General features: G+C 46.5%; 1 protein-coding gene across 1 annotated transcript in view; it reads right to left on the reverse strand.

Moving 5' to 3' along the window:
• Window positions 1-22,963, reverse strand: part of SLCO3A1 (solute carrier organic anion transporter family member 3A1) — a 215,388-nt gene extending 192,425 nt beyond the window's left edge. Inside the window, exon 1 of the mRNA XM_054042741.1 lies at window positions 22,631-22,963. Within this exon, the coding sequence (XP_053898716.1) occupies window positions 22,631-22,804 (174 nt within the window). The 5' untranslated portion in view covers window positions 22,805-22,963. The remainder of the gene's footprint in view (window positions 1-22,630) is intronic.
• Window positions 22,964-23,763: the final 800 nt, after the last annotated feature.

Raw genomic sequence — 23,763 nt, forward strand, 5'->3', positions numbered from 1 at the left:
AGCAAAAAGGATTTTTTTTTTATTTTCAGAAATAAACAGGTATAAATCCTGCCTGGGATCATCCCTCGGCGCCTGGGGTAACACTGCCCATCATCACTCTTTCAGTACCCTCCCATTTGGGATGTGAACCCAGTTGATTTTCTGGCCTGGAAAAACAAATCTACATGGTAAATCCACTATCGTGGTCTGTGAGACTTACTGGTCTTTAATAATACAAATATGGTGAAGCCAAAGGCCATTTCAATTCTTGGTTATTGTTAAACATTTCATGTTCATTTGGCTGGATGTAAGTGGCACATTCACCTCGATAGCACTAGTAAAGTGCAGTGCTTAATACCTGATTGAAATGCACTAATGGAGTCCTGTGCAGACTGTTTATACTGGGGTGGCTAAGACATCGGGGACTGACCTTTGCAGCAGTCCCTGATGAGAGGTTCCTATTGGCCCTAATATGGACTTTCCAATTTCTCTTGTGCTCAGTGTGCAATTGCGTGGAGTAGAATCGGGACGTCTTTAATTTGAACCAAGGCGTTGATTTACAAGCCAGTTCAGACAAGATGAAAAGTAGGTCTTAGCCACATGACCCAGACGTGTAACGGACAATAAGAGTCATGCAATAGGGTAGCACTCTGCACTACAATATAGTTGACCCAGGTGAAATTCTAAATCCTGGGCTCTCACCTTTCATGGCAGCAGGGAACAGCATACCCACCTCATTAGCAACGACATTCCTTCTGGGTGGCTGGCAAGCTTTGAAATGAGACCACCCCATCCTCTTTAGTGGGAAGAACAATGGTTGTGATGTCAGGCCTAAAAGATTAGGGCTATAAAAAAGGGGTGAGTGGAAGGTGAACCTCAGGACTCTAGTAGGGTGACAGAAGAGCCTTGCCCAGGGGGTGAAGATACCTGTGCACCAAACAAAGCCCTGCCCCTCCCCTCCTTCCGTGTGTTTGATCACTAGAGAGGCAGAATTCCCCATCTACATGATGTGTCTTCCCTACAGCAATGGGAAGTCTTTCCACCCACAATCTGCTTGATTTTACGCTCGCAAAGGAGGAGTTATGACACAACAACAAAAAATTACCACCGAAGAAGCCACAACCAGAGTCTTGCAGGGAAACATGCCACGCAGAGGCTTTAACATCGTTAGCCTAATTTATGGTCGAGAGACAAATCCAGGGCTACAGGCTGAGTCACAGTTACACCCACACTGCAGGCAAAGGTGAACGAGGCCAACAGAGCTGGTCATGGGAACTTTCCCAGCTCCCAGGCAGGAGCAGGGAACCAGGACAGAAGTGACACCCGCCGGCCGTTCTCAAGCAGCATTAATAAAGGTTTCGAAGGAAGCAGAGTTCAGGCCTCGTGTTTGGAGGACAGTAGTGATTATACAAGGGCTACGTACTAAGAGGGGAAAACAGACAACATGGGGAGCAGGACCTATCTCCTCTGCTGCATAGGTTCTGACAATATCGCTGATGTTCAGTCCTGTTCCCGAAATATTTAAGCCAATTAGGCGAGCGGGGGAAAGGGAGAAGCCTTTTTTAAAATGGACCTAACAAGACAGCCAAGTGGCGTTGCTGACCCTTGTGACTCTATTGTAAGCCTCATGTTCTCTGGCATTTTTCTTAAAGCCTCAGCTTCTGGAATCAGATTATTACCCGAGATTCTCAGCCTCCTTCCAAAGTGAGTTTGTAGCACTGGAAGTCTGGGGAAAAGCTTGAAAACATGACTCTTCTCCGTGAAGAGAAATCAAAAGAACAGCCTTTGAGTAACGTTCTTGTGATTTTTGAGCCACTCAGAACTTTGAGGACCCTGGCTCATGATTTTTAAATACCTGAGGTGGGCAATGACACACCAAATAGCCTAGTGACTTCATATCGAATGAACCTCATCTTTCCCTTGCCCTCTTTCTGCCATCTCTCACTAAGACTGGGAGCCCCTTTATGTAGCTGCAAACGGCCATGAGTAGCCATGAGGCCATTTAGATAATAAACAATCGTTCAACATCGGGGGAAGAAAAGGAGTCTTGTGGTAAAAGCACTGGTAACAAGGGATAGGAGTTCAAGGCCCAGCTTTGTCAGAGGCTCACCGTGCCTCAGTTTCTCCCATTAAACGGAGACACTGATAGCCACCTCCATCACCAAAGAGTGCAATCTCAGCTCTGTAAGGTTTTAAGAGGGCTCACATACTGCAGCAAGCAGCCCTTCTTTTCTCCTCTACTTACCTGCCAAGATCCAAATTCAAGGCTCTTGTGTTTCTGCTGCAACCACTGATGACATCTCAGCGGCAGGTATTTTGCTCCCCCACAGTGCCCAGAACTCAAGTCTTGGCAGGTGAAGGGGGAAAAAAAATAAAGCTTTCTACAAAACAAACCCGATCAGAGACTGACTCAGTACCCAGCTGGCTACTGCTGCCAATGCAAGCCCTAGCTTTGCTCTTTTCTCCTTGTACTGCCTTCGGACCGCTCAGTTTCTCCTGCTCCTCATATCGGGGACAGATAACACAGGCCACGCAGTATCTGAGGGCAATAGCTGCAGCACATACAGCCTGAGTACTCCAGCTGCATAACAGGAGCCAGCCATCCCCAAGGTTATGTTCTACTGAGCTGCACAAATTCCAGTCCGAGATACTCTCGGAGCAAGGGAATGTGAAGGGACACAGCTGCATGCTGTGCATTAAGCTCGGCAAAGCAGAGCCACAAATATCTCAGTAAAGAGGGGCACGCATACCCTGAGCCTGGAAGCTGATAGTGAGGTTACGTGGACGGTAATCAAGAGACTCACAGAGTAGACCAGGGGTAGGCAACCTATGGCACGTGCGCCAAAGGCGGTATACGAGCTGATTTTCAGTGGCACTCACACTGCCCAGGTCCTGGCCACTGGACCAGGGGGTTCTGCATTTTAATTTAATTTTAAATGATGCTTCGTAAACATTTTTAAAACCTTATTTACTTTACATACAACGATAGTTGAGTTATATATTATAGACTTATAGAAAGAGATCTTTTAAAAACGTTAAAAATGTATGACTGGCACGTGAAACCTTAAATTAGAGTGAATAAATGAAGACTCGGCACACCACTTCTGAGAGGTTTCTGACCCCTGGACTAGAGGGATCACACTGGGTGTTGTTGGGGAGTTGATGTGACAACAGAATGAATGACTCATCCCCTAAACCAACACAGAGAAAGCAGGAAGATGGGCATCTGCTAGATGTCAGTCTCTCCCGCAGAGCAGGGAAAACCAAATAGCTTTGATGCATGATAGGAGACTCTTTGCTCTATTCTATACCCGCCCCTCTTGACTTCCCTTGTCTTCTCCATGTCCCTCTTGCCTTTAAGCCTTTCCTCTCAGCTCCATCCCCCCTACTAGCTCGTGTCACTCCTTCAGTCCCTTTCTTTTTATCTGCATCCTCAGTTCTTCACTCTTCCTTTTAAACAAAGGACCCTGTGGAGCTAGTTCTCCTTCCTAGAACACAATGAGCACTCCCATAGGTTCCGCCTAGTCAGAGGGATAGCCCTGATACAATTTAATGGCCACCATCCTTATGTTTAGGCCTTAAAGCTGCTAGAATCCGATAAGTCAGGTGCTCTTGATTTTAAGTAGGGTTACATTTTTCAAAAGCACTTCAGTGACTTAGGCTCCAAAGTCCCATTTTTGAAAGTGACTTGAGCACTTCGAATGAAGTCACTGTTGAAAATAGGACTTCGGTGCTTTTGAAAACCTAACCCTAGATCTCTTTGTAAAAGCTACCACTCTGCCACTGAATGAGTAAGGCAGCCCGCAATGATCACAGCTTTGAAAAGATTTGAAAAGCAAAAAGCTAGATCCTCAGGCCGACCTGCTTTCTGCACAGTGCACCTGGGGTGAAAGTCACACGGGTGGTTTTCCTCCCCCAATCATGGGGACAGCTGAGCACTAGCTGAAACAGCAACCACAACCTCCCACATCCCTGGCATGACACCCCCTTCCCACCTCTCCTCCCCCCAGTGTCTCCAACACTGGGCTGTGTGGCAGGAGCAGGCACCATAGGGCTGGCTATCCCAATTCTACAGCCCCCAGAGATTCCTTTCTTCAAGGTTAGGGAAGCTCCCCATCCCTCCTCCCCTCTCCCCATCCCTCCCCTCTCCCACCTCCCATGGGACAGCCCAGAGAGTCTAAACGTTTTAACTGAGGTTAGCGTTCTATCCTAGAGCTGTGCTGAGATTTCCACTGGTGCCCAGACAATGGCGCTAAGTCAGGCCCGGTAGTTAGCGCCCCTCTCTCTCAATGCACTCTATGCCTGTGGTCATGATCAACACCCCATCAACTCTTCCAGCCACAGACTACATTTCAAACTAATATATAAAAGTGGCTTTACACTGCATTTGTAGGTATCACTAAACAGTGGATCCTTCCTTTGGATAGGGCCCTGTGCCTACACTCACAGCCCCTCTGTTCCATCACAACTAATAGGCTTTTTTTCTCCCTTTTGGAAGTAGAGTGACAAATCACAATATTGACCATATTACAGAAATGCAAAAAAACCAACTAAGTGCCATGAGACACAGTTTGTAATTGTGTGGAGCACATGCCAGGGTTTGGTCCATATAAAATAGTGTGATCATCCCAAACCTGCACCAGTGAAGATTTTACAGCGTCAGATAATAGTTGGTGGCTGTGAGAACCTCACACATTAATATATTTATCTTCTCAACACCCATGCTATTATCCCTGTTTACATATGGGGAACCGAGGCAAAGAGAGATTAACAACAAGGAGTCTGGTGGCAACTTAAAGATTAACAGATTTATTTGGGCATAAGCTTTCGTGGGTAAAAACCTCACTTCTTCAGATCCATCTTCAGATCCATCTTCAGAAGTGAGGTTTTTACCCACGAAAGCTTATGCCCAAATAAATCTGTTAGTCTTTAAGGTGCCACCAGACTCCTTGTTGTTTCTGTAGAGACAGCCTAACACGGCTACCCCCTGATACTTGATACCAAAGAGAGATTAAGTGACTCACTCAAGGTCACACAGGAAGCTTGAAACAGAGCCAGAAATTGAACTCAGATCCCAGGCCAGTACCTTAACCACTAGACCAGGCAACCGTTCTTTGTTCCTTAACCACTGGTACCATGAGATATACAAGGGTGCCTGCTCCCGTGACTGCCAGGTGTCGCATCTGCTCGAATGCCAATGAAAGCTGATTTCTCTGGGCATGGAAATTAAAGGCTTGACTCATGAAGGGAGACCGTTTGGATGTGACAGCTCCAGAGAGCACAATGCAGAGCGAGACTCCGGCTTTAAAACGCTACCAAGTGCAGCAGGAATGTTGAGCAGTCACTGCCAAAACGTCACTATCAACATTTTCTGCATAGTGAGTACCGGCTTAAAGCAAACAAGTTACTGTTTCCCCATCATTTAATCTCTCTCAGTTGTGTAGGGGGGTGGGTGGGAGGGGTAGGGATCAGGGGGAAGGCTAGGGAAACACGTGATGACTCTGTCCTGGATATACTCCATGAATGTAATTTTTTGTGATGTCGTTTGGATACAAAGAGTTCCAAGTGAAATCAGGACGCTGGGAACCAAATCGAAAAAATGTCTGAATCTATACACTACAAGCCACTGAAAAAAGGAGAAAGCAAAGGTCATTTAGTTTTCAACTTACATTTCCAGTACCTTGGAGTTTTGTTTAGATTTATTCAGAAGCACACTTTGCAACATCACAATGATGACACGCCATGAAAAACTGGATAGCATCCTTGGCCAAATTCTCCCCTGGTGTAAAGAAGCAAAATTCCATCAGTGACATTGAAGCGGTGCCCATTTACAACAGGAGAGAATTTGGTCCTCTGTTCAGAGCCCATTTTCTTCAGCTAATAGCAATCCTTTGCCCATCTCGATCGCCACCTGTTCAAGGATCCCAAAGTGCTTGCAAACGTTAATTCAGCCTCCCAGCTCAACACTCCCAGGAAACAGTCATTTTTACAGATGGGGAAACCGAGGCACAGAGTGGGAAATAGCTTGCCATAGGTGCACAGGAAACCTATGGCAGAGCTGGGAATACAACCCCCAACTCCCATCCCTGTGCCAAACCCACAAGCTCCACCTCCAATGTGTGTTATTTTCTATATTTTTATATTATATAATTCGCAGTGTTTTTCGTAAGTAGGAATAAATACATGAAGACCAGCATTTCCCATTGGCTCCAAGTGCTCATTATACACCTGGATCCTTCATGATGGTGATGCTTTGATGATGTATCTGGGGAACAGACAGCAGGAGCAGATGAATCCTGCCATGAGTGCACAAGACAGGACTGGACTAGATGACCTCTAGAGGTCCCTTCCAGTCCTACGATTCTATAAAAACACGGGTGAGAGCATGCCTCCACTTGCCAATGCAAAGTGCTCAAAAGTCACAAGACTGGCTTTACAACCATGCGGTTTAAAAATATTTTTAAAAATTGGGAATTTTATTTGCTTTCTGGTGTCTGAGTCTTTAGGGGCCACTCAATTCTTATTTTCAAGCTTTTCTCCACCATGAGGGAGAGAAATTGACTTTAAAAAAAAGATGAGATTTTCACGTAGTCACAGGAGTCCAGGGCTTAAAATAAAAACACCAAAATGTTATGAGATTCACGATGCGTCACAAAGAAGCCATCCCCAAGCACAGAGTGGCCCCACTGGGAAGTTAACCACCACCCTCCTACCTCCCTTTCAATCTCTCCCCATGTACAAATCCCCAGATCTGAAGAGAGCACATACGGTCCAAAGTCTGAAGACTGGGGGTGGGGAAAGGGGAAGCCCAGATGCAGCTGATCCACAGACCCCTCCACTCCATCCCAGCCGATCCACAGACCCCTCCACTCCATCCCAGCCAACAGAGGAACACTATACACACACACACACACACACACACACACACACACACACCCCTACCTACTGGACATTATCTTGCCCCTGGATTCTGTTTTGGAGATAAATTCCTACTGAAAGAAATAGACAAACATGACACACATTTACACTGTGGTAGCCCCAGTCATGCATCAAGGCTCTATTGTGCTAGGCGCTGTACAAACAAACACAGAGATGGGCCACACCCCCAAAGAGCTTACAATCTAAGTTTTAAAAACATGACGCAAGCATAAATCTTCCTAGAGATCGTGTCCACGGCTTCCCAGGAGCTATCAGGTACCATTACTGTAAGAGACTAGAGATCTATTTAAATGATAGATGGCAACATAAAAATACCGGCAGAAGCTTAGCCAGGTTAGAACTAAGTTGATTGATTGATTGATTGATTTTGGAACAATCAGTCAATCAATCAATACTGCCTCAGCTCTCAGAGCCGAAATCATAAAATTAAAGTAATTCCACAAGACAAAGACTAGAAATTTGAAATGCTCTCCTCCCTAGCAGCGAGATAGCCCTGGCTCCCACCAACACAAAGCTCCTAGGTGTATAGAATGACACCCTGCAGCAGGCCCTTGGCAACAAAGTCACTCATGGAAGAAAACATACCAGAGTTCTGCGATCGGGCTCCAGAACGCTCAAGATTTTATCCCAACAAACCAGCTCAAGTTTCAAATTGCAATCGAATAGCCAAGGCCACACGCTCAGCAAAACAGCATGCAAGCGCCCCAGAGGCTGAAGTGCGCTATCCTAAAGCAGCCAGCAGTAACTCCCACCAAACAGGTTTATGGAAACTGATCTGTTTGCAGAGGGACGCATGAACATCCACCAGGCAAATAAGCCGTTGGCTGTGGATGAGTTTGCCTGGCTGTACAGGTGAGGTTACAGCACATTTCATTGGCTCAGTTCTTGCTTTCAAGCACACTGTAGTGGTGGACTTGACTCCCAGTCCCTTATAGGAAGGGATTAGAGTAACCATGGGCAAACTGTCCAGCATGGCTGGTTCCCCACTCTAGGGAGGTCTCTAAATCTAGTCTCCCAGCAAAGGACTTCAAACAGAAAAGAGAAAAACTAAGCTAGCACTGGGATTCCAATGCTCAAACTAGCAATAGGGCATTCGATACAACACCACTTTGAGGACAGAAGTGGAGCATAGGACGGGATCATTGCCCTCCAACCCCAGAGCTGGAGAAACCAAAACCACCAGCAGATTCCCTGAAGACGCATTGCTGAAGAGGGTGCTCCACGCTTGTCAGGATTAAGCCAGTGCCCAGGATCTATTTTGTGAAGTACAGTATCTTCTGAACTGGCTGATATCGCTACAGCTAATGCTACTGCCCTTAGGGAACAGCGACCAAAGATATGTTTGACTCCCCCTTTAAGACAAGGCTTCCCTTCTACTCAAGCTACCAGCGCTCAGCTGCACTAACTTCAGACATAAGGGCCTGCATTATAACCAGCAATATGCTGCAGGAAACACAGAGCACGTCTCCCATGAAGAGGCTGAAAGGCCTCTTTGTAATTAAGTTGCCCTTAGTACTGTCTGTCCAACAAGGCACAAAAAGAAAAAAAACACAGGCTTCTCTCTGCTGGCACTAGAAGCCCAAATAAATGTTGTCCTTCTAAATGCCACATGAAGAATCTATACTGCTGAAGACTTTATAAGAGCGTGTATTCCTTCTATGCACTTTATGTATATAGTATCTTTCATTTATATAGTGCTGCTCACGCCAATGAATCTCAAGTTTTATATCAGGGATCGGCAACCTTTGGCCCGCAGCCTGCCAAGGAAAGCCGCCTGTGGGCCGGGATGGTTTGTTTACCTGCAGCGTCTGCAGTTTCAGCCGATCGCGGCTCCCACTGGGCGCAGTTCGCCTTCCAAGGCCAATGGGGGCTGCGGGAAGGTGTGGCCAGCACATCCCTCAGCCCGCACCACTTCCTGCAGCCCCCACTGGCCTGGCACAGTGAACCGCAGCCAGTAGGACATGCGATCAGCCAAACCTGCAGACGCTGCAGGTAAACAAACTGTCCTGGCCCGCCAGCGGCTTTCCCTGGCAGACCAAAGATTGCCGATCCCTGTTTTATATGCACACAAAATGATTCGAGATCACTTTACATTTAAGTTACATCCACATGAATGGTTTCACCCACCACTGAAATGCACCTCTCACTTGGGTGGAACCTGGAAGCATCAAACAGCAATACTAGTACTACACAGCAGTTTTGGTCAAAGTGAAAAGTAAATATATCTTCACACTTAAAGAAAAGCATGAATATGGCACAAAAGTGACTGGAAAAGTTCAATGAATATTAAAAGTACATCAAGGTGTTTTTCATAATTTTCCAAATTGTTTTCTGTTACTCACCTTTTATAACTCCTCTTTGGAACCTTAAAACTGATGTTGGTCCTGCTTTGAGCAGGGGGGTGGACTAGATGACCTCCTGAGGTCTCTTCCAACCCTAATATACTAGGATTCTATGAATCTTTGCATTCTGAATGCTCCCCATTACATATGGGAATGCACACACAAATGGGTTTGTTATTGTTATGTTGCTGGTAAGGGCTAGACCACACACACACACGTTTCTTATTGTAGCATTGCTTGTGGATGCAAGGCTGAACAGTTTGCAGCGATTTTTGTTTATTTTTTTAATATAGGGTCTCATGATAGTTTGGCTGCACACAGGTTTGTTATTGTAGAGTTGCTCATGAATGCTGAGCTGAACAATTTGGTTTGTTATTATAGGGTCTCAATCACTAGGCTGCACAGACACATTTGTTATTGTAGAAATGCTCCGGAATAGTGCTAGGCAAAGATTTGGGAAGGGAAGGAGGGGGGGAATTTTCACTGAAAAAAATGCAGATTCAGGTTGACTAACGCATTTTGAAAGCTCGTCAGGTTTGCCAAATTGCTTTGATCCAGGGGTCAGCAACGTTTGGCACACAGCTCGCCAGGGTAAGCACCCTGGCGGGCCGGGCCAGTTTATTTACCTGCAGGTTTGGCCGCGGTTCGCCGTCCTGGGCCAATGGGGGCAGCGAGAAGCGGTGTGGGCGAGGGATGTGCTGGCCGCAGCTTCTCGCCACCCCCATTGGCCCAGGATGGCGAACCGCGGCCAGTGCGGGCCACGATCAGCCGAACCTGCCGCGTCAGCAGGTAAATAAAACTGGCCCGGCCCGCCAGGGTGCTTACCCTGGCGAGCCGCGTGCCAAACGTTGCCGACCCCTGCTTTGATCAAAGCAAACAAATGAGATCTGAATAAAATCCTTTCTAATTTTGGATTCCAAACAATTTTTGTTTCAAATTATATTTCAATTTTATTTTTTAAAATGTAAAGGCCACTTAAAAAAGTATCAGCTATTCGCACAGCTTTCCTTGTGAAAGCTGGTTTGTTACTGTAGGGAGTCCATGAGCTTTGGGCAGAGCGCACTCTGATGCTGTAGCGTCATGAACAATGGCTGGCCTTATAAGAAAAAGGAGCAGATGAAAAAACCCTCAAAGTAAGATGACACAATATTTGCGAACAGATACAAGAAATACAAAGTAAGCTGACATTATTGCCTGCTAATCGCAGAGTATCCCTTTAAAAGAATGGAAAAATGCAGAGCGTGACATTCCTTTTGCATTTTGCCCTGTTCGCCCAAATATGCCATACTCTGAACTTAAGCAGCAGTGAGAATTCTTCCTGGTGCTGTACTGAGGCCAAAGTTGCCACAGCCTTCAGGACTTCTGTCTGAGTCAAGACTGCACAATTCGGCCCTAACTCCTCTGTAATAATGACACTCAGCAATATACTAGTCCTCTGTTAATGCCATGCCAATTTATAGTCTCTGGGTGAGAGGCCAGAGTGGGTAGAAGTAGCAGCTAATTCACATCCTCCCTTTCAAAAAGGCATTTGCAGCACTTTTCCTGTTGCAGCTCAATGAAAAACACATTCATTGTTTAACACGATGGCTGTAAACCTGTGTGGTAGAGTATTTTCTCATTCCATTGTTCCCTCACAGAATGGAAGTAATAAAGCAAATCTGCAGCTACATGAAATTTAGGGCCCTGTCCTGAACTTTAACACAGAAATGTGTATCCATCAGCTTGTCACAATGAATCTAGGCATCCTATGAAGCATTTTCTGCCCACCCAGCATTTAGGGGCTCAGAGGCATCTGAGAGTGTTTGAGCCTCACCAAATCTAATGTAGACTCCAAATGCATTCAAGGGGGAAAATATTTCCATTTCTGCTTATGTGAATTCACATACAAATTCATCTGTTTCAGAGCCCACACGACACCAGGCCACAGTTGAACCTAGGTGCCAAGTGACTGTGCCACATGGTTTCAGAGACAGTGAAGAAACTGAATAACCCCATGTGAAGTGAGACTCCCATACTTTAGATGCCAGTGAGGGGGTGGGAGAAGGGAGAACAGATTCAGGTTTCCAAAAAGAGATAGCTTAGGATGTGAAATAAATAGGACTGCCAACTTTCTAATCACAGGAAAACTGAACACCCTTGCCCCACCTCTTCCCTGAGCCCCGACCCCCCCACTCACTCCATCCCCCCTCCCTCCGTCACTCGCTCTTCCTCACCCTCACTCATTTTCACCGGGCTGGGGCAGGGGCTTGGGGTGCAGGAGGGGGGAGGGCTTCTGCTGGGGGGGGAGTGGACTCCAGGCTGGGGCCAGAAATGAGGGGTTCAGGGTGCAGGAGGGGGCTCCGGGCTGGGGCAGGTGGTTGGGGTGCAGGGAGGGAGCTCCGGGCTGGGGCAGGTGGTTGGGGTGCAGGGAGGGGTGAGAGCTCTGGCTCGAGATGCAGGTTCTGGGGTGGGACTGAAAACTGGACACCTGGCAACCCTAGAAACACAGAAAAACAGAACTGTGAAAGTTAAAACCCAAACACCCATCTTTTGATCAAATACCGTAGTACAGTGGTGAGCAATCTGCAGCCCGTGGGCCGCACCTGGCCCGTCAGGGTAATTGGCTGGCGGGCCACGAGACAGTTTGTTTACATTGACCATCTGCAGGCACGGCCGCCCACAGCTCCCAGTAGCCGCGGTTCGCTGGTCCTGGCCAATGGGAGCTACAGGAAGTGGTGTGGGTCACAGACGTGCTGGCTGCCACTTCCCGCAGCTCTCATTGGTCAGGAACAGCGAACTGCGGGCACTGGGAGCTGTAGGCAGCTGTGCCAATGTAAACAAACCATCTCACAGGCCGCCACTACTGTAGTATAACATTTGTTATTCCAAGTATTCACTCACAGAGAATTAAAATAGAACAAATCACCACTCATGCTTGTATCTAGGCATGGCACGGTTTTTTTTTTCAACTGACATGGATATTTGTCTAATTTTTCCACATTTGTGGGAAATTATAGGCGGGGGTCAGACATTCGGGGAATCAGACAATTTAATGACAGACGTTGCGATTCAGAAAGTTAAAACTTTATAACCAAACACAAAACTGTCAACATCGCAAGCCAAAATATACACAGTAAATTATCCTGAGAAAGGCTGAAATCAAACTAAGAAGTTCTCAAACAGCATTGTTTTGCCGATCTGAAATGTCGATTATCGATGTTTATCAGTTTGTGTGGGTACGGTGAAATCAATGTTTACTGACATTTATTGATAAAAATCTAATCCTCCCAAGCCTAATGATATGTGACCATTATATGCCAAATCTAGAATTAAACGGGAAAACACATCAAGTAGTTTACGCACAAAATCCAGCCTATTGGACATTACTTTAAAATGTATTTTTGTTCTCTATTTGTACTGTGCTTAGTACAATAGGATCCTGATACAAAACTGGAGCTGCCAGGCACTACAAATAACTATATATAATCTTCCAAGTACCATGCTCCATATATACAGAGTGGGTGTCAATTTTATTTTGGCCCAAGTTTATTTTAAATGCCAACTAAAGTATTTCTACAATTTCCCTCCACCCCCCAAATTTTGATAAAAACAGCCTGGTCTGTTTGTTTTTACAAAAATCCCTCCCATTCCCTAGACCAGTGTTTCCCAAACTTGGGACGCCGCTAGTGTAGGGAAAGCCCCTGGTGGGCCGGGTCGGTTTGTTTACCTGCCGTGTCCACAGGTCCGGCTGATCGCAGCTCCCACTGGCCGTGGTTCGCTGCTCCAGGCCAATGGGAGCTGCTGGAAGTGGCGGCCAGTACATCCTTCGGCCTGCGTCGCTTCCAGCAGCCCCCCTGGAGCAGCGAACCGCGGCAGGTAAACAAACCAGCCCGGGCCTTTTCTTACACAAGCGGCCTCCCAAGTTTGGGAAACACTGCCCTATCATATCAAAAACAAACATTGACACACCAGCCACCCGCCACCCCCCCGCCCCACCCCTCCCGACAGCGTGGCAGGGGAGGGTGCCGAGCAATCCCCGACAGGCCGGAGCGCCGGGGGGAGGGCGGCGAGTCCGCCGCGGCTCTGCTCTCCCCGGTGGCCAGAGCACCGGGAGGAGGGTGGGGAGCCCGGCCGGGGCTCTCCGCTCTCCCCGGCGGCCAGAGTGCCGGGAGCAGGGCGGAGAGGGCTCTCCACTCTCCCCGGCGGCCAGAGTGCCGAGGGGAGAGTGGAGAGCCCCCGGCGGCAGGAGTGCTGCGGGGAGGGCGGCGAGCCCAGTCGCAGCCCCGCTCTTGGGCAGGAGCGCCCCGCCGCGCCGCCCCCCTCCAGGCGCCGTTCCAAGCACATGCTCGGAGGGCTGGTGCCTGGAGCCGGCCCTGATACCAACCACCTGAAAGTGAAACTGACTTAATTACTTCATACACTACAGTGATTGGTGTAGTATAAGGACCTCGAAAGAAGAAGAGTTATTTAAGCACTTTCATAAAGTGACTGAACTTTTTAATAAACACCATAGAGTGACAGTAAACTGGCGGTTTTACGTTTTTCCACTTCCAGTAAGCTCAGGTGCTATTAGTAACATAAGTGAAGAATTAAGATTGTTTTTATGATGTAAGGGCTTTCCAATGACATTTAAATCATTCTTTTTATTTTAAAATCTCCAAAATTCTATTGTCAAGGGGAGGATTGTGGAGAAAGTAACTCATTATGTAGGACCTAAACAAATACAAAGTTCTATGCTCCCATAGCTGTTAGCTAAGGCCTGGTCTACACTTAAAACTTAGGTTGATAGAACTATTGTGCTGAGTAAAAAAAAAATCATGCCCTCAAGTGCCATCGCTGTGCCAACCCAGCCCTCTGTGTAGACACAGCTAGGTCGACAGAAAAATGCTTCCATCAACCTAGTTACTGTTGCTCAGAGAGGTGGCGTTCCTACCGTGACAGAAAAAATGCTAGTCTGCATCTGCACTGTGGGCATAGAGGCATAGCTTTCTATAGCAGTGTCCATAATGTAGAGATGACAGAAAAAAAGCCAGCCAACCAAGCAAAAATACCATGCTGTTCTTACAGTGGTGCTGACATCCAGGAGGTAGATGCAGAAAACAAAAAATAAAGATGTGTTAATTTCAAGGTCAATTAGAAATGCAGGGAAATCAGATCTGTGATTGCCAAATGGGAAGGGACATCATCAGGGAAAACACATTTTGCTTTTCTGCTTCCTAAGCAGCAGGGAAGAAAAACAATACATACCCAAACAACTCTTGTCTCTTTAGTTACTGAGTTTCCCCTTTAATGCTGTAAGCAGTCATTTCGAATCCTTGATTATTTGAAGTGTGAGAGCCTAAGAGCCCCATTGTGCCAGATGCTCCACAAACCAAGCTAAAAGATAGTCCCTACCCCCAGTTTAATTATTATAGGTATAGCTCCACCAACATGCTAGGGTTTCAAGTGGGGCTTGGAAACAAACAAACAAAAAAATTGTTGGCTACTGGTCTCGGAAATCTGAATTCAGTTCCCATGTCTGCTACACACGTACTGTGTGACACTGGGAAAGTCATGTTTCTCATCCCTAAAACAGGAAGTATTATTGCACTCTTCTCCCCTCCTCTGTCTCTCTTGTCTATTTAGATTGTAAGGTCTTTGGGACAGGGATTTTCGCTTCCTATGGGATTTTAGTTGGGGACTTCCAGGCACTTCTACTGGTGGAGAGAAGTGCCAAAGACTCCATGAATTCCACTAGGCAATTTTCTGTTGCTATTGATTTTACATAGAAGGCACTCAGATATCATGATGGGCAGCAGTATAAAACCCAAGAGAGATCAATACTGTAATACAAATCGTCAGTATGAAGAGGAAGAATGGCTGATGGTTGTAGGGTGAATCAAACCAGGTCTCCTGGGTTCTATTTCTCAGTCTGCCACTGAGTTGTTATGAAACCTTGTAAGTCTAAAACATTTCAGTACTTCACAATTTTGTTGGTCCACCTAGACAACAAATAGTAGTTCTTAACTTCTTCAATCAAAGGCGTGTTTGGCGGAGAGGTAGAGTGCAAAGTACTGTCATGTAGTACGTATCGATTTCATACTATCGTATGGCTATCCATTGAAATACCTGGCCAGATCCTCATCTAGTGTTAACCTGAATTTGTTTGCAGTCAATGGAGCTACACCAGTTCACATTTGCTAAGAATCTGCCCCATTAAATACTATTTAAATTGTGTGTGGAATACGCTTATGTTTGCTAGTATGGAAGGATGGTTTGGAAGCAGGGTAAATACATAAATAAGAGAACAATTCTTTCATACTGTATATACAGAACAACTCCACCAAAGCAATGGAGTTCCTCTTGAACCTTTGATTCCTCGTGAACCTCTGAAACATGGAGAGAAGAGAAAATCCCCCCCAGAAAGGATATTTGTCACCAAGTGACCAATTTGCATGGAAAGGGAAGATCACTTCTTTTTTTCCCTAACAGAGCAGAGGGACACTGCAGCCCAGGTGGCCCACCGTTCAGTGGTGCTAGAACTAGGGGTGCTACCGCACCCCCTGGCTTGAAGTAGTAATCACCACCACCAAATACATAGTTTCCATCAGCAGCACCCCCAGTATAAAAACTGTTCCAGAACTACTGCCATTAATGCAGAAGGGGCTAACAAGGCTAAACTCTCTTTACAGACTTAACACGCAAGACTCCTGCAATGCCACTCTTCTCACTTAAATTGCATTAAACTGCGCAAGCAAGGTCAGAACGAGACTCTTGGATCCAATTCATTCTGCTGTCCAATTCAAGGCCTCTTCAACCACTAATTATGTTTATAATACTTCAGGCCATTAAAATACCCACAGATATGATTGGCCATTGCCATGCATATGTGAGGCAGAGAGATTTTGGAAGCTCAGGCTGGCCAAAGACAAGGAAAGCAGTAGAGGACTGTGGTCTTGTGATGGATCTTAGTACTTTTAAGCAGCTGATCATTCTTCCAGAGATCAAAAAGTACTACTTGTGCCCCTAAGGAAAACAGCAGCAGAAGCTACTGTTAAGCATTTCTCTACTTACAAAAAAATTAATTCATGAAACTAATCAGCCCAAACGCCTGCTATAGGATCAGACATTTAATCCTTTACACATTTAATCAAAAACCATAATCAAAACATGCATTCTGCAAAAGACAAAGAACAGACACGTACTGTAGCATTCTTCATCTTTATAATGCTACCCATATAAATACTTAGCTATTAGCAGCAAGTAAAAGAAAGTCCCAAACCAAAATCCCAAATACGATCTCCCCCAAACTTTAGAGGTGTTCAAAATCCAAACCCAGATCTGGATCAGAATGTTGCAAATGATTTGCAGTGGTTTGGAATGCAAAAGCTTTACAATGGGTCAAACCCAAACTCCTGATCTAAACAGCCCCAGGAATTTGAAGACATTCAGCATCTTGGTCTGGATGGGTTGATCCCCATTTTGCAGTCACAGACCCTCTCCGGCCCCAAAATCAGAAACATCAGAAGGATCCTCGCACAGTAAGTAGCAATGTTATCAAACCAGCAGATTTTGTTCAGTGCCAGAATGACTTTCAACTGCAAAATGGACAATATTCTCTAATGGGAAAGGAGCACCAGAGACAGCTTTCCAGAAATAACACAGCCAGCAAAGATGTATTACAGCAAAATGAACCGTAAGCGACAACCAGACAATTCCTGGCAAGTTCCATCCCAACCAAAACATTTCTTTTCACTTTACGTTATTTTCAAAAATGCCCAAGTGGCGAACAGATTAACTTTACAGCTAGTTCCTCAGCACTGCTAAGAAAGAGGTTTTAATGCAAATTCTCACTACAGGAAAATCATTACTTGAATCAAAATTATGTGATAAACTAGCAGGAGAAAGCTTGCCTTGCGGTTAAGCCGTGGACTGGAGCTCTAGGTCCAGTTGCTTGCGCTGTCAAAGTCTGACCTTGGATTAATCAGTTGGGCCCTGTTCCTGCAGTGTTTAACTCAATGGAAGCTTTGTCACTGAGTTCAATGAGTGTAGGAGCAAGCTTCTGTGCCTCAGTTTCTCATCTGAAAAATTGGGATAATAGTTCCCTCCTCTCGTCCTTTTTAGTTGTCTTGTCTAGTTACATTGCAAGCCCTTTGGGGGCAGGGAATGCCTCTTAGTATCTGTCTGTACTGCACCAAGCACCATGGGGCCTCAGCAGGGGCTTCGAGGTGCTACTGACATACTGCTAGTATACTCAAAATATTTCTAAGAAATGTCTAATGAAGGCCTAGATTCAGATCCTCCTCCCATGGGAGTTTTACCTTTGGGTTCCATTGGAGCATGACTGACGCACTGGAACATCTTTTTCATTGGTTAGTGACATATGGTAAAATAACTGCATAATTAGTACCATGTTTGCTACTCTTCGGTGTCTGTGTGGTTTGTTTGTTTTTTTAAACTGAAGCAAGCAAAAGATGTCAGAGCCAGCTGAGTTATGCTGGTCACTAAGAACTATACTCATGTAGCTAAGAGCAGAGTCTGGTTGAGGGGCTTTTTGATTGTGTTTACCGCCGCTGGAATCATTTTGAGGATTATTTCTTCTTGAATTCGGTATTTAAAAAGCTTTGTAACATAATTCTGGATAAAAAAAAATGAGAACAGGCTGAGTATTGCCTCAGATACCAAATGCAAGCACATTCCAATCTCATACAGACCTAAAGCACACTCAGTTTTGCACATATATTAAGGGGGCCTGTTGCCAGCTCCAACTAATATTTATTGCACGGTAAAGCTCTGCAGAGGGATTTGAGTACAGTCCTCTAAAGTTTTCTTTCAGGAAACTAAAAAAAAACCATTTTTGCATTAATTTCCATGTGAGCTCCAACATACTAACAGGTTCCAACAGTTATTTTTCCTTTGCATCCTTTCCCCTAACCAATCCTACTCCATCACTTGACAAAACACACAAATAGCTGCATTCAAAGCTGTCTATAGCAAACAGACATCTCAGTAGATCCCTGTAAAAACAGGTGCACAAAAGCATAGTATTTTTCAAACGTATTTCCCATATGCATGCCCCTTATCTAAACGGCCCTTGACTTCAGCAGATGTTATGTCCTTGCAACTAGGTCAGTTTGCACTGGAGCTCTCTGAGGCTAAAGGCAGAGGAGAGAAAATTAAATTGTGCTCCTGCTCCACAGACTGTGGCTGTCAAACAGATCTCTTCTCTTACGCTAAAGCAATGAATTCACCACCAGTTAAGCAGAGATTTGAGTGGCAGGGCGAGAAAACAGCTTGGTGATCAATGGTCAAGTGCACTTGCTGCATTATCTCCACTTAAACTATTCCAAAATATAATGAAAGTAAGAGTTCAGGGAAATAACTGTTGCCAAGGTATCTGGATCAGCCTCCTCTAAATCACTGTCACTGGGCATGGCCAGCATGACTGATCATACTGCTGCATTCGTTTGAAAGATCTTGGCTCCGGCCTTTCATTGCTTGTGCTATTGGCACTTTATTCGTCATACACACAAGTAAAGATAGTAAATCTCGGTTTTCACCTGTGGTCCTATGCTGCAGAAGAAGAAAAGAAAACCCAGCTTTTCAAGTTGCTGCTTAAAATCTTGAGCAACTTGTTGGCAGCCTTCTGCAGCAGGAAAGCCTGCAGTTGATGAGCTGTGCTTTCACCGCTGTCACTACAATTACTGATAAATTCTATTTTCAAAAAGGACACAGGACAATTCGACTAAGCCAAACAAATTTTTCAGCAAATATGCAAACAACAGGGAGCATGCACCAGCCTCAGAAATGAAGCACGCAGGGTAGGTTATCATTTGCATACGCGATGCAAAACAGCCTCATAAGGAGGATAGGTCATTTCACATACAGTCATTTCACATATGTAAATTACAGCAGACAAGTGCAGTGTAACTGACAAATGCTCTGGAAGGTAATGATCATCAAACTTTCCATAAGATTTCACATATCATCTCAAAGAGACAGGCTGATTAAACATATACATCTACTATTGGAGCCCTGGGGGTATTTTGACCTGAGCAGGAGGATTGAGCTATATAGATTATTAATATAGTATCATAGCCATTCATGGTACTTCACAGACACATAAAAGAAAGAGAGCCCTGACCCAAGAACACAGCAGCTACAGGACCTATAGAGAGCATGTACACACACAGCACATGCTTGTGTGGGTATATAAATAAGATTAGATAATACATATGCAGAATCTGCACGTATGCAAGAAGTTTTTTATTTCCCTAAGAAACCAGAGACCACTAGCAAATTCCATAGTGTCAAAGCAAAGCACAGCCAGGAGTGAGTTATTCAGTCAGGCCTAACAAGCAAGCAAGTGTGCTTTGCTTTGACACTATGGAATTTGCTAGTGGTCACTGGTTTCATAGGGAAATAAAAAACTTCTTACATATGTGCAGATTCTGAAGTTAAGTTTTCCAATCATCCTCACTGTGTGCATGGCACAGCAGAAATGAATTCTGAGCAAGCCAGTCTGTCACTCCCCCATAAAAAGGTAACCTCCCCCCACCTCCAAGAGTTACAAATAACTGAGGAAAGTTATCTTGTCAAGCAAAATGGAACCATGAATGCATTATTTGGTTATTTCTAACAAGGCAAAATAAGGAGTTTATTCAACTGCCCAGTAGTATTACATATTGTAATTATACCACATAGCATTTCTCTATTTGCTTTTCCTTCTCTGTTCTCACTGGCTTCCTTCTCAGTCAGAGTTGTCACTCAGGGGGCTCAGTCTTGCAATCCATGCATGCTCATGCAAATAGTCCTTACTCATATGAGTAGTTCCAATGGGTTAAATTCTGCTCCCAGTCACCTCCGTGCAATTCTGTAGTACTTCCACTGATTTCAATGTAGTCACTCCTGATTTTCATCACTGTTACTGAGAATAGGATTTGGGACACCTTGTCTGAATAAGGACCTTGACATCAGTATTTTACAAAACATTTCCCACCCCTGCTCAGGGACAAGTTCAGCGCCACAGGTGCTAGCGCTGGTGGGGAAATGCTAGCGCAGATGCAGCCATTTATATATTGCTCTTCCAATGAAATTCCACATTTGCATCTGTTAGTTGTACTAAAGACTGTCTGGCGTTTGTTGAGGCTGAATAATAAGTGATACAGGAAAACAGCAGCTCTAACCACTGGCCTTGGTTCACGCTGTGGTATTTTTCATTGGCTAGTTGTCTAGTGCTGTTTATAGATCTGGCTAGGTGTTAATGCAGGATATCCTGCTGAACAAGATAAAGTCTGACTATATCATGCTGTTAAAAGAGATGGAGGAGGGTAAAGTTTAGCGAGGCCTATGTAGAATTTATACCCCCAAAAGGCAGAGGTGTCAGAGTCCCCCTGAATTCCCTCTGGAGCTTCACTGTTGCTACTGATTTTACATGGTCAACATTCAGATACTGCGGTGATGGATGTGCATAAACCTCCCCCCCCAAGATAGTAAAAATTCATATAAATTACCTCTACTGCTGCCACTGAAAGCAAATGGCACTAGGGTGCCACTGAAAGGGAGACCATCTAAGTGGTATTTTATTCCTTGGTTTATTAGTTTAGCATCAGGTTGTGCCTCACTCATTCACACTGACAGGTAGCTCCCACTGAAATTGGGGTACCTACCCATGGAGTAAGATATTACTCAATGTGAGGAAAGCATGGCACAATCTGTCACTTAAAAAATTAAATATCCATAGAAACTCATATAATATGATTTCATTGCTGAATTTAAAATGTGGTGCATTTTATTATACATATATAAAGCTACACGTATCACTATATGGAAACAACTGCAAATTTTATTTAATATGATAGGGTATATTAATGGTGCTTATGATAGTTACAGTTCACTTTAAGTTACATACTGTCTACCATACTATGTGGGATGAGAGAGATTTTCAAGAACCTATTTAGAAACGCAAGTGCCATGGGCCTTCAATTGGATCTATGCTCCTAAATCACATAGGCTGTTTTGAAAAAATCCCACTCATATTTACACACACTGAAAGATGACTCCTTTTCAGTTCCAGAGGCTGTCCCAACACATATACAAGAGCGTGCATGTTTATACAGAGGTATCCCTAAATTGTTCACCCAGAAAGCAAACTCAGTTTGATGTACATCATTTTCTTGCTCTTTTACTCTTAACTCTGCCTTTGATACCAGACACAATGAGTTTTGCACCTTCCCATTATAACAGACCTCATTATGTAGCTTCTGTGATAGACAATCTACAGCACTTTTACCTAACAGTGAAGATTTGTGGTATTGTTGTACTTACCAGTGTATCACTTGACTAGCACAAGAAATACTAGTAACACGGGGGAGATGGAATAAATGCCCTATTCTATCTACTTCGTATCTATTCAACACAACTCGGGCACTGTGACATTTGATCTCAGTTACCGGCCAGCTGGAAACCCAGCAACCCTACCAATCTATTCTGTACGCCCATTAAATGCGCTCGGGTTTTGAAACCAGCCCTCTAGTCTCCCTAGAGTTAGACATGCACGCGAACAAGAGACACAGAAGAAGGGTAACCCCTCAGCCGTGCTGAGTCATTTACAACAGTCAAGCGTTTCACAGCTTAAACACGATTGCTCCCATTGGGGTTTGCAAGCCACGTTGCTGTGGGTTAACGGAAACCCCCTTCCACTTCCCCTTCTCTTTTTCTGCAATCACCAGACACATTCACAGCAGCAGCAGCAAGGGCCGATAGGAAATTCACCTTTAAGCATTAGTAGGAGAAGGTACAACAACTTGCAGCTGTTCATCAGGTACTGTAACTTTAGCCATCACAGCGGTGGAAGATGGCCCTCGAGGAGAGGGGACGAGAAAAAAAGAGAGAGAGAGAGAGAGAAAACCGCTACCCATACAGCCTGGGGCACAGATCTGGGCCACACACTTTACTGCATCGAGCTTGTCTGTTGCATCAAACAATTGCGGATTGTCAAGTAGGACGTACAGAAAATGTTCTATCAATTACGCGTGTGTGTGTCTGTCTTCCATTTACTGACGGGGACGGATCATCGAACCGAAAGACACGAAGTGAAGCGGGGAGCACACAGCTCCGGCACTACTAAATACAGAGCAGGAAGCGGAGGCAGGAGTAGATTTAGCGGAGATGGGTCACCCCGGCCAGGCTCGGCGATACCGAATCAGGCTACCTGAGGATCGAAAGCCCAGCCCCGGGGGAGCTCCCGGCCCTTTCCCTCTGCAATCTGGGGCGCCAATCTCCCCCCCCCCCCCGATCATGGCTAGGACTCCCCATCCCCTCTGCAGCACTTGCTGAGAGCCGATTGCTTGGGGGAGGGAGAGCGGATCCTGCTGTCCCTAGCCCTGCCCAGTGCCCGGGCACACACTCACCAGGTAGGCGCCCACGGTGCCCTGGGCCAGCATCAGGGCGCACTCGGACACCAGGAAGATCTTGATGTTGGAGAAGCAGGAAACCTTCTTTTTCCGCTTCTTATTCCGCTGCGCCTCGTCCCCCTGCAGCTCGCCGCCGCCGCCCGCGCAGCCCCCGGGCTTCTTCCCCGGCATCCTTCCCCGCGCCTCGGAGCCCAGCAGCTCCCCGCTCCCGCCGGGCTGCCAAGGGGATGGAGGGGCGCAGCGGGGCTCCTGCGTCCCCGGCTGCTCGCCTCCGCCTATGCCGGAGCGGGGTGTGCCAATCACAGCGGCGGCTGCCCGGCTCCTGCCTCTCTTCTGCCTGCCAGGGCCAGCTCCCCGCCGCCGCCTCCTCCTCCTCCGCTCGCCCTGCCTCCCTCCCTCCTTCCTCCCTCTCCTCCTCCGCTCGCCCTGCTGCGCACGGGCTGGCAGCGCCGCTGTCTCTCGCCAGCCCGGCTCCAGCCGAGCGCGCTCCCCCTCCTCCTGCGGCTGCAGCCGGGGAGGGCGGGGAGTGGCTGTGTGTGGGCAAGGAAGGGGGTTTGAGCCCGGGCGGAGGGGGCTGCTGGGCTGGGCTGTCCCGGGACAGGCAGGGCAGGGAGCGATGCAGCGGGTGCGCCCCCCCCCCCCCTCCCGGCGTCCCAGCGGCAGCTCTCAGCAAGGGGCAGTGCCCACCGCAGCGCGTTTCCCCAGCTGCTGAACTGATCCTGCCAGCTCTACTGCCCGGGCGACCTCCAGCTGCCCACCCGCTCCCTGGCACCCACCAGCCTACAGCTCCTGGGCGCTGCCTGGTGGCCCCCGGCTCCCTAGCCCATGCCAACCCCAGGCAGACCCCCAGCGCCCTGGCACTGACCAACAGCCTCCAGGCAACAAATAGACAATTCTCGGGCACCAGCCAAGGATTCAGGCAAACCCACTGCTCCCCTGCACATCGGTGGAGTCTCCTTTCGCACCTGCACTCCCCAGGCGGCTGGCTATACATACTGGGTGCCTGCCATTAGCTTGTAAGAGCCCCCATAAATATCAGGCTGTCGGATTGAGAATTTTTTTTCTCCATTTCTTAACGGCTTGGTTCAACTCGGTGCCGCTCCATACGGCACTTTGGGGGGCGGGGGGAT

Source organism: Malaclemys terrapin, chromosome 10, assembly GCF_027887155.1.
Source record: "Malaclemys terrapin pileata isolate rMalTer1 chromosome 10, rMalTer1.hap1, whole genome shotgun sequence".
Classification (NCBI taxonomy): domain Eukaryota; kingdom Metazoa; phylum Chordata; order Testudines; family Emydidae; genus Malaclemys; species Malaclemys terrapin.